This window comes from Bidens hawaiensis, unplaced genomic scaffold, assembly GCF_021521415.1.
Source record: "Bidens hawaiensis isolate Kalapana, Puna unplaced genomic scaffold, B.hawaiensis_p1.1 tig00026619_1, whole genome shotgun sequence".
NCBI lineage: Eukaryota > Viridiplantae > Streptophyta > Magnoliopsida > Asterales > Asteraceae > Bidens > Bidens hawaiensis.
In genome coordinates this window covers 108,891-120,727 of record NW_027494282.1, presented here as the reverse complement: position 1 = coordinate 120,727, position 11,837 = coordinate 108,891, and the positions used below count along the sequence as shown (strand labels likewise).

The following is an 11,837-nucleotide window of genomic DNA, read 5'->3' as shown; positions in this document are numbered from 1 at the left end:
TTGTAACTGTGTTGACCAAATATGGAAACCACCTTGTCGGTAGAAAATTTATAATCGGTAGGAACTTTTTGGTCAACGGCAAGTCACCCTAGGTGATAACTAGAATGCTCCTAGCAAGTTGCCATAGTAGCAACTTGAGCTCGGCGCTAACTTGATCTTAGTAGGAACCAAAGCTCAATTATAACTTGATCTCGTTGTCATACTCGATCGATTGTATCCCCTTAGTAGTAACCAACCATCAATAGTATCTGATAACCAAGCTTAATACCATCTCCCGCTAAGTTGCAACTTTACCTAGGTAATAGCAAGTTGCCACCCGTAGCAATTTGTTATATCAACTTTACTTCACATTTCTCATCAATAAAAATCATTCAAGCTTGATGTAGTCACCTTTTCTAGACAAGCAATAACGGCTCATTATCATATCAGTAGCAACTCGACAATAGTAAATTATGATAGTCTTAACTATCAATAAGCAATCTCTGTAGCACCAACTCTAAAATCACTAGCAACTCCATCAACAGCATATCAATAAGTAATCTCATCATCACCAACTCTAAAATCACTAGAAACTCCATCAACAACATCTAACTTATAGTTTGGTAATCGCCAATTCTAAAACATGAAAACCTAGCATTCCGTCTCATCCAAAAACCATTTTTTTCCTTGATCGGTACCCTACATATTACATATTTACTATATGCTGAATATAATTTTTATAAAACTGAGCCTGAAATCTTTATAAAATTTTATTTTATAAAAAAAAGTAATTTTTAGAAAACTTTGATGCTTATCTTTAAAAAATAAGAGGCGCATTAATACTTAAAAGATATATGTTTTATATGCAATCACACTACCAACCAGCCAACCAACAAACTTATATTCTTCTCTTGTTCATAATAAAACTGTCTTCTCCCCTCTTTCCTTTCACCAGAAACACGCTTCAACTTTCAATCATTCATCACAACACATTTCTCATTATTATTATAATAAACCCTAACTAGCTAGCTCTCAATTCATCATAATTACTGTTACTCCATGGCCGGCGACGACTCCACCGCCATTGTGGCCGGAATTCAGTCTCTTCTCCGGCTGGTCCGAGACGTAGCTCGGAGATCCGCCACCGGATTCACCGGAACCTTTAAAAAGGACTGTACGGACCTCTGTAGAAGAGTTGCCTTGCTGTCGCATTTGTTGGAAGAAATTAGAGATTATGAAGGCGATTTGAGGCCGTTGGATTTATCGGCTTCGACTTCTTCGTCTTTGTCTTCGTTGTGTGAGCTCACGGAGGCGCTTAAGGCTGCTAAACGGTTGATTCTGTTTGCAGGAAGCTTCGTTCACAATATTGTTACGGTAATTAAATTAAATGCATTTTGATTTTAGATTTAGGCTGTTGGTGAATCTGTTATTTCGGTTAATAAATCTGAATCTATAACACTGCATTTAAGTACTCAAACTGAATTTTGCAATTCAGTGTGTCAGACGGAATATGTATATTAGCTAGCTAGGGTTTATTGTTATATAATTACCATAAATATAATTTAATTTAATTGGCATGATTACATGTGGTGTGATACAAACACAACACGATAACTAATTGTGCCATTTTTTTTCCAAACACGAGCATGAACCTGGTGTTAGACGCGAACATGACACTATAACTAAGTAGGGCATATATTTACTTATTTAAGAAAAATTAAAATGTATAAACAGGTAATTAACAGATGTTTAATATGTTTAGACACGAATTTAAACAGGTCTTAAACGTGACGGCCTGTTTAAGAGACGAAACCTGTTAAGCCAAACCCCAAACTCGTTACTTGTTTAACTCCGTGTCGTTTCATGTCATTTAACAGGTCCGTGTTAGAAATTGTCAGCCCTAGGTGTGATATGTAATTATTGTTATTATCTTTATCGTACTACAATAAAGAGATTATTTATTATCGCATCGAGTTTTCATTAGTATTCTTCATGTCTTAATTAATTAAAGGACGGATCAGCCGAGCAAATCGCATTCCAATTCCAGTGCGTTACTTTGAAGTTGGAAAAGGCATTATCCAGCTTGCCGTATGATCATTTTGACATATCAGAAGAAGTGAAAGAACAAGTAAGATACAGTTATACAAACATGATTGTGTATTCATATGCTTATCGAGTTGTTGACTAGGTGTCTAGGTGTTTTATTTTCGATACATCTGGTTTTATAGGTTGATCTAGTGAGAATTCAGTTAAAGCGAGCCCTAGAACGATACGGTGGATCACAAGATTTGACCATGTTATCTAGCAGCTTATCCGATTCACTGGCGAAAGAGTCTGATTCTGGTCATCCAATCAACCATAATCATCATGAAGTTGAATCAAAAGAAGGAAATGTTTCGAATGAAAGTGTTTTAATTGATTCAGATGAACTTAGTGATGAGCCTGCAACTGCTTCATCTGATGCATCATGTCTGTTAAAACCTACTGATGATGTAAACAACATTGAGGAGAATAAGAAGCCTGTGATTCCAGATGACTTCCTTTGCCCGATTTCACTAGAGCTTATCAAAGATCCTGTTGTTGTGTCCACAGGACAGGTATGTCGGTAATAGTATCATTATTATTACTGTTATTGCTGCTATGTATTGAAATGTTTATATTATTTTGCAGACCTATGAGAGATCATACATACAAAGATGGATAAATAGTGGGAATACAACATGCCCAAAAACTCAGCAACAGCTTCAAAACCTCACACTTACTCCCAACTATGTTTTAAAAAGTTTAATCACTCAGTGGTGTGCCCTTCACAATGTTGACCACCCAACTTTAATAACAAAGTCAATATTGAAAAATATTGACAAATCATATATTGATGCAATTGAAACAGTTGTTCATAATCTCACAAGCCAATCTATAGAAGAACAAAGAGTAGCCGTTGCTGCAATAAGAAGTTTATCTAAAAGAAGCACGGATAACCGAATACTCATTGCTGAAGCGGGAGCCATTCCAATTCTTGTTGGTTTATTATCTTCTGAAGATGATATTACACAACAGCAAGCGGTTACTTCGATTCTCAACCTCTCGATATATGAAAACAATCGGGAACTTATCATGCTTGCAAATGCGGTACCCTCAATTGTGCAAGTTCTTCAAACAGGAACTATGGAAACAAGAGAAAATGCAGCTGCTACCCTTTTTAGTTTATCACTTTCTGATGAAAACAAGATAATAATCGGTGCATCGGGTGCAATTCCATTATTGGTTCAACTTCTTGAAAATGGAAGTAAAAGAGGGAAAAACGATGCTGCAACAGCTTTATTTAACTTGTGTATTTATCAAGGGAATAAAGGGAGGCGGTTCGAGCGGGAATTGTTTCTGTGTTGGTCAACATGTTGACTGATTCGGGTGGTTTGATGGCTGACGAAGCTTTGACTATTCTTTCAATTCTTGCTAGTCATCAAGAAGCTAAAGCTGCTATGTTAAGTGCTTGCATTATTCCTAATTTGGTTCAACATATGGCAGCTGGCAATTCAAGAAACCAAGAAAATGCTATTTCGATTTTGCTTTCGTTGTGTAAAAGAGATGATGAGAATCTTGGGCTTATAAGCAGGCTTGGGGTTTTGGCACCGTTAATGGAGCTTGCTAATAATGGCACTGAACGGGCTAAACGAAAGGCTAATTTGTTATTGGGGTATCTTCAAAGGTCTCAACAACAATTTCAACATGTTGATGAGTGATGACTAACTTTTTCTGGTAATTGGTTTATCATTATTCTTTATTATTGATTTTTATTTATACACATTTTTTTTTTGGTTTATGAAGAAAAACAGAGAGCTGAAGCAACTTCTTGTGCTTTCTTTGTGTTTTCTTCTTGGTTTATAGTCTTCTGCAAATTCATTTGATTTGATTTTGTTTTTTGTTATTGTTTGTTTTACATTTGAGATAACGATTGTATTTCTTTACAGATGTATTTATACCAAATATTCAAATTTTTATGCACTTGATTGGCGTTATTATACATTTCTTATATCCTGTATGCTATGCTTGTCTAATGCAGTAATGCCTGCATAATGATTATTGCAATCTTTTTTATTCTGTCTTTTCAATAAATTATTGCATGGGGGTTTATATCAGTAAACTAGGGGTGTGATGTTTTACAAAGGGATGCCATCTTCATACACCAATCCCGTGGTGTCTGTGCAGGTCTATACGGCTCGTATAGGCCTATATGAGTCGTATAGGACACACGTGATTGACAAGTGTAGGGAACAAGAAAACAGCTTTTTACAGGGTCGTATAGGGCTTCAATAGGGCACACGCGACTGACTCGTATAGTCCTATACGGGTCGTATAGGGCTTCAATAGCTCGCATAGAGCCTAACATAACATAAAACCTATAAGACTCGTACAGGGTCTATACAATCCTATACGAACCGTATAGCCCTAAACCCTATAAGACTCGTATAGAATCTTTTTCAGATGACGTTAGAATGCACTTTGACTGACTGTTATGCGTAGCGATACGATCCTATACGAGCCGTATAGCCCTATACGACCCGTATAGGCAGACTTTTCAGATTTCTAACTTAAGACATGAAAGATTTGTGTGATGGTTTTTAAGATTATGTTGAAAGTAGTTTGGCTGAATGTAATATTGGGATTTAACCTTAAAACGTCTATATTCAAAGGCTAACGACCCATATATAACACCTATATTTCAAAAGGCTAAATTAGCATGAGAAGAATTACAATCGGCTACCGAAACAGATTGCATGACGACTTTTAGAAGGTCGGTATCCAGAAACACTCTAGTAATTTTAAGTTATGCATTTTTAATCGATAATAATTTCGGTTGTTATCTATTAAATTTTATGTTTTTTTATTTACAACTTTTATTTAATTAAACAAAAAAATGTCTTTACGGCCCGCATAGGCCTATACGACTCGTATAGGCCTATATAGCCCGTATAGAGTTACACGAGGCATCAGAAACAAAAACTGACACCTTACGAGACAAACTGACACGGCTCAGAGCCTATATGACTTGTATAGGCCTATACGAGCCGTGTAAGCGATCGTGGGGGTGTATGAAGATCGCATGCATTTACAAATTATTGGGTTTGAGCTTAGTATAAATGGTTTTAGATTAGCTTCTGGTCAAGCCTATAAACACATTTAGACAAATGGGTTTGTGTTTACCTAGCAAATTGTCTCGTTTAACATGTTTATTTATTACAACGTTTTTTTGTTTTGATTTCTTTTCTCTTCCAATATGAAATACATTCAAATTATCTGCTAAATCTTTCAAGAAACTAATCATTAACTAAATCTTAATACATTATCTAATCATTTGCACAATTGATTAAGGGGTCACTAAATATTTGTATCTCAAAATTCAAAATAGCCAAAACTCATTTGACAGGTCATGCTCTATGACTTTATTCCTTGAATTTGTTCTACAACCCAAGTAGAGAAAATCATATTATAATTATGAAACGAAACACTTGAAGGGTAAAAAGCAACCCTCTACGCTCGTTTTGTGCGCCTTCCAACTTCAAGCGCCAGCTCGGTATCAATTTTCAGGGATATGTCAAGTGCTTTCACCGAGTGTGTCAGCGCCCCGCTGCATACATAACACAATAATCATAATGCCTTATATAGAAATCACGTAATTTTGTTTATTATAATCAAACTTGTACATAAATGGTACAAAAGAATTTTAAAAGGTTTTACCTGGATATGTATGTCACTCCAGTTTGCCCAATCTTGTGTACCGTTTCCAGGGTAACATTTCCAGATGCCTGCAATCCGTTTGGTTATAAAAAGTAATATAATAATTAATTAAAAAAGAATGATGCTTTAGAGTTTTACCTCGGTCTCAAACTTGCCATTAACAATCTCTACAGCTTGTTTAAGCATGGATACATCGACATCTCCATCGAGTTGCGGCACAACCATATTATCCAGCATTATTCTGCTTAACAAAGTTTCGTTTTTGGAAGCATAATTCAGGACCTCATGTATTTCTTCAAATGTCCTAGTCTCCACCTGTTTAAATAATTACTGAAGTTTATTCTTTGAGATTTGAAAGATAAATTTCTAAGTTAGTTAGTTACCTCAACACCCATCTGAAGATTATTTTTCTTTAAATATAAGTCAACAGATTTTAGGGCATTTGAAACACCTCCAGCTATGGAAATATGATTGTCTTTTATCATCACCATATCAAATAAACCCATCCTGTGATTTTGGCCTCCACCTATGAGTACCTGTTTCAGTAAAAATGCATATTATTAGGAAAAAGGTCTACACAAAATTATAAAAAGTTAGGGTTTATGTGAAATATAGTATAAAATTGAAATAAGTGAACCACACCGCCCACTTATCCACCAAACGCAAAGCCGGAGCAGTTTTTCTTGTTTCCAAAATGATAGCCGGGTGTGCAGCGTCTGCCATGGCCTGTAACAAAAAATTGCTCAATTAAGAAAACAAATAATTAAAAAGTAGTCAACACAACTTAAAACTCACACCTTTGTGAGTGTGGCTATGCCACTCATCCTCTGCATAAAATTGAGCGCAACTCTTTCAGCTACAACAATACTGTGTGCCCTTCCTATTAAATTCATATACGAAACACATGATAAATGTTAATCAGTTTAACTTCATTTTCAAATAACAAATATAGTTTGAATAACTTGATAATGTCTATTGCTTACCATGCACTTTGCCAAACTTTAATCCTCTAACAACATTATCTCCATCCTTTTTAAACCATTCCACCTAATTACCATTTGCAACAGTAAAGAGCTACTAATATTCAGTAAATTCACACAAGTTATTATATTTTGGTATGGTGTACTGTTTGCCAATCAATACCTTTAAGGTAGGATCAACTTCATTAAATACCATCTCAGCAAGCGCAATCCCTGCAACAATTCCATTATCCTTTGCTAGAAAATAAGCTTCAACTTCCATTTCAGTCGGTATGGTGGCCAAACAGGTGACATCCCCTGCATTAACAAGCACTAAACGAAACTATGCAACAATATTCTTGGCAATTATTGAAAAATGAACAAAAAGTCAATAAAAATCAAACCTTTATCACCAGCATCTTCAGAAAGGGCTAGCTTAATGACACCCTTCAAATCATAAGTTGGGTGAACAGGAGGCTTCACAATAACTGGCTCAATTGATTTTACATGGTTCATGCTTGTAGTTGCTGTCATTTTAACAACCAGTCTGTTTCTGGAGCAACACCTATATCACCAAAAAAAAAAAACATAGTTTCAGACACAATAAAGAGCCGAGCCTATCCGCTCGTGAGCTACTTGAGAGATCGGATCAATAAAAAGCTCGAAACGAGCTTGAGCCTTATCGAGCTCTGGGAAGATCATTTAGGCTCGTTGAGCCTTAACGAGCATAGAGTATTTTTTAAGTTTTAATTTATTTGGACTTCTATGTATTAATTTCACACTGCGCAATTAAGCTCGAGCAAAGATTTGGCTCATTTAGGCACTGCACACGAGCTTGAGCGGAGCTTAGGCTTGCTAAGGATTCTCCCAAATATATAAAAATAACAAAAAATGTATGTAAATTATACTTAGTATTAAAAACCAATGTTGGTGTCTGCGCAGAAAGTTCATTGGTTCACGTCGCAGACGGGCAGCCCTAGGGTTCACATAAACTATACGAGTGCTGATCCTATTTTTGGCGTTTCTTTTTAGTATCAGTGCTGGGCGTTTTTCCGTTCTGTTTTGTTTCCCGCATCGCTTTTTTTGAAAAGAAAATGTTATATTGTTGCGCGTTTATAGACTAATTTATTTTTAGGCTTTACTGCCATTATTGTAACAAAGTTAACCAATACCAACTAAATTACGGCAACGTGCGGGTTTTGTTAACAAGTTAATTAATAAATAATAAACGAGTCGAACTGCAGTCCTCAAATTGTATCTACTACATACATATATGAATAGATGAATGAAACAAGTAATTGAATAAAATGAAATCAATCAATGAAACCTTGAAGAAGCAACAAGTAGACTAGCAGTTGCAACTAACTGCGAATTACAAATTCCCAGCATCTATTGAATCTGTAATAATTAATACGCAGCAAATTAACCTGCAATTTAAAGAGTAAAATTGAATTGAATAATGTTCCAAAATCAACTAATTAACAAGAAATATAACTTACAATTTTGATGAGCTCAATAAATGATGAAGAACCTTCAAAATCAAAGTAATTTGAAGAACCTTTTTATTCTTCTTTGCGGGTACCAATTTTTAGGCACGGTGTTTAAAGCTAAAAAGGTACAATCTAGTCCATGTTATTGTGGTAATATTATGCTTATGGTCCCTACGACTGACTACGAGCCGTAACGAGCTACTTGACTCAACAAAAAGCTCGAAGTGAGCCGCACTATTTCAAGCTCGAGCCTGAAATATTTCTTATTTAGTTACCGAGCCCGAGCTCGAGCATTGCATCGGAAGCTTGTTTATGCTTGTCGAGCCTTGGGGTACTTTTAAGTTTTTATCTTTTTTTTTTTAAGTTCTATGTATAAATTTCAAACTGCATAGTTGATCTTGAGCTGAGATTTGACTCGTTTAAGGCACCACACAAGCTTGAGTCAAGATTAGGCTCGTTTAAGGTTTTTCTAGAATATATAAAGTTAACAGAAAAACATGTATAATTTAATTAATGATTAGTAAACGAGCAGAGTCCAAGCTTGAAAACACAATTCACAAGCTGAGTTCGAACTTTAAGAAAAAAGCTTGAAACTGGTTGAACTCGAGCTCTAGTAAGTCACGAGTCAAGCTCGAGTACGACTCATTTACGACCCTAACAATGTTTTCATTTATTAAAGGTATGAATGTTAGTTAATTAGAAATAATAAAAAATTGAACTTTTGAATTAGGTTGTTTAGCAATTTGAATTTGTTATCTACAAAACGAACTAAAATGCATTTAGGTTTTCTAGAATGTGAATGTGCTATAATACAACTCAATCCGATCATCTTTGACCCTCAATTGAGCTTGGTAGCCTCTAAATAGTCATTAAGAAACTACCTTTTAATGGTTCATACTTCATAGCCTCTTAATGGTTATGAGATAACCTTAAATATGAATTGTTAAGAGGCTACCTCTTAATGGTTACTATTACATACTAAATAGTAGAGGGAATGGAATTGTAATGGTTAAACAGTTGAGGGTCTATTATGTGGCATTAGGTTAACCTGACTGTACTTAAACAATCAGATGAGTTAGCAAGTGGTATCAGAGCATTCTTTCCTCTGACTTGTGGGTTAGCAACGACAGTGACAACACGAATCAACTGCTCAAGAATTAGGGCAACAAAAACAAGCAAGATTTAATACAACAATCAACAATTCAACATTGATTTTCACAACAACAACAATTCAACCATGGAATTAGCAATTGAAAAGATTATGACAACAAGACAAGAAGGTACTGTTAAGAACTTTTGTGAGGAATTCGGATTTTTCTTCAGTCAGGTTAAAAGTTTTGAAGAAATTTGTGAATATTATGTTATATACCTCTTTATGAATGGCCTTGAACAAGGTATTAGAGATGTTTTTATGACATGGCATCAATATAGTTTTCACAAATTGAAAGAAGTCATTTCTTTGGCTTTGAAATTAGATGCAAATGAATTGAAAGATTCGTTTTCCCCGTATGCTCCAAATTCTTCTTTATATGAAGCCTTCAAGGTATTTGATATTAATGATTTCTTGGAGAACGGAAGGGTAATTGATAGTGATGTTTTAAGAGAAAATGGAAATGATAATAAAGAGTGCATCCTAGGTGTTTGATGAAATGCTTAGGAATGTTATTACTGAAATAAAGGAAGTTTCGGGTGATGATTCAAGTACAAATGAAACTAATAGGAAATATGTGTTTCACATTAATCTTTCTATTGATACATGTGAAATGATGCTTTAAATCATGACACTAAGACTTGAATTAGAAGTGAGTCTCCATGATGTAGCAGCTATGAATCAAGAAAAAATAGAGATGAAGTTAATGGAAACTTGCGAGACGGTATAATTGGGTCTTAGGTTAAAACATCAGATAGAATTAAATGAATATGTGGGAGTCTTAGGGTTAAGAATAGAACTAAGTAGGTGGAAGAGAAAGAAACTATCGACTTTAACATATACCGATTGGGGTTGTGACATGGAATGCAAAGGTGGTGAATTTGAAAATGCACTAGTCATTTTCACAAATTTTGAAGGAAAATGATGTCCTTCACCAATTATAAAGGAAGAAAAAAAAAAGAATTGGAAGGCATAATTATTGAGATCCACTGGTCGTTTTCACCTATTGGAAATATTGATATACATCAGTACTGTTAGAAACCGATGACTGCATCAGCTTACAACATGGGGAGGTCAACATTTTTATCTTTCCATATATCAAATAGGGAACCGTCACGCCCCAACCTACGACAGAATATGCCGGGGCGCGATATAATTTGTATCATAGCTTAAAAGACACTAACTTAATTACACGTGTCAAAATCTAAATTATTTCATTTCATATATCAATCAAGTACACAAAAACATGACATTGTTCTGCAAAGGAAAATAACATTTTAAACAAAGACTTAAAAATAAATTTGCTCATTATTTATCATGGCAACCTAAGGTATAATCTAGACTTCATCACTTGCTTCATCCCAAAAAGCTACATGCGCTATGCGTGAAAATATATAGTTTGTCACTTTGTCAACATAAAGTTGAGCATGTAATCACGGTTTTTGTATATATATATATATATATATATATATAATATTGAAAATGGCAATTCCTTCCGATAAACGTGAATCACTACAACTAGCATAACAATAATATAAAAATGGTCATTTCTTGTCACACCCCGACCAAAGGCGGAACATGTTGGGGCGTAACGTATTGATTGGACAGTAGCTCAAAAGACACTAATTAAAGGGACAATAATTATTTAACTTCATTAACATTAAACAAGTACACAAATTCATTAAGTAAATACATCATAACTTGTAATTTGAATAAATATCCTAAGGTCAATTAACTATCTTCGATCTTGAATATATCAAATACTTGAACCTATAACATGTATAAAAATAGAGTTTGTCAACACGAATGTTGGTGATAATACATAAGTTTTAGTTGTATGTATATATATGTATATATATATATATAGGTAAATCACAATTCATATGTAAATGATGAGCATTACAAAACTTATGAAAATGTAAACAACCAAATAGATGTGAACCCGTTCCTATTGATACAAAATCAATGTATTTGGGTAAATGCATGATCATACTAGATGAGAATATATGAGGATGAGATACCAACCACCAAACATAACATAAACACTTAAGCACATAGAATATAGTCATAAGGAATGCAATAATCACACATAAACATAAATTGAATTGCGTTTTGAATATATGAGTAAATAAAACATGAGTAAAGTTAATAAGGTATACATGCTACCCCAAAACATAAAAGATGGAAAAAGGGGGTATGTAAACTCACCTTAATGAATGGATTAACGGAGACGAGATGGCGATAAAAATTAAGATATAAATAGTCAAGCTCCTCGGGGTACGCCGACAAAAGTTCCTAGTTGTTTACACATAATATCGATTAATTGAAATGAAATATTAATAAGACTTGTAATGACTTTGGGATTCAATAGGGTTGTAAGCACAAGTTTGTTATTAGAAAATTTATTAGTTTAGTTTTCAATATTACGGTTTATAATTGGGTTGAAAGATTTGGACCTTCTAGGGTTTAGATTATTTTATTTATTAGTTATTTACTTAATAATATTATTACATTTACTATTTA

The 11,837-nt window shown here is 34.4% G+C and overlaps 1 protein-coding gene and 1 pseudogene across 2 annotated transcripts; one reads left to right on the top strand and one right to left on the bottom strand.

Annotated features, from left to right (window-relative positions):
- The first annotated feature begins 1,016 nt into the window (after positions 1-1,016).
- Positions 1,017-3,900, top strand: LOC143573742 (U-box domain-containing protein 11-like; annotated as a pseudogene). The gene is made up of 4 exons (XR_013142486.1): positions 1,017-1,353; positions 1,991-2,107; positions 2,208-2,576; positions 2,650-3,900. The product of XR_013142486.1 is annotated as a U-box domain-containing protein 11-like (transcript).
- Positions 3,901-5,508: 1,608 nt separating this feature from the next.
- LOC143573743 (quinolinate phosphoribosyltransferase [decarboxylating] 1a-like) lies at positions 5,509-8,087 on the bottom strand. The gene is made up of 10 exons (XM_077058541.1): positions 8,002-8,087; positions 7,079-7,239; positions 6,859-6,992; positions 6,699-6,762; positions 6,513-6,595; positions 6,358-6,441; positions 6,099-6,251; positions 5,854-6,030; positions 5,716-5,783; positions 5,509-5,605 (listed from the first exon to the last, which is right to left on the bottom strand). Exons 1-10 carry the CDS (start codon positions 8,061-8,063, stop codon positions 5,509-5,511), a joined length of 1,083 nt encoding a protein of 360 aa, XP_076914656.1. The 5' UTR covers positions 8,064-8,087.
- Positions 8,088-11,837: the final 3,750 nt, after the last annotated feature.

Bases quoted from the DNA above. Each gene is read 5' to 3' on its own strand.
- LOC143573743 (XM_077058541.1), bottom strand. From the start codon at position 8,063: ATGCTGGGAATTTGTAATTCGCAGTTAGTTGCAACTGCTAGTCTACTT. The intron at 6,596-6,698 runs GTAAGCAATAGA...TGAATTTAATAG, and splicing joins AAAGTTTGGCAAAGTGCATG to GAAGGGCACACAGTATTGTT. The intron at 6,442-6,512 runs GTGTGAGTTTTA...TTTTTGTTACAG, and splicing joins GCATAGCCACACTCACAAAG to GCCATGGCAGACGCTGCACA.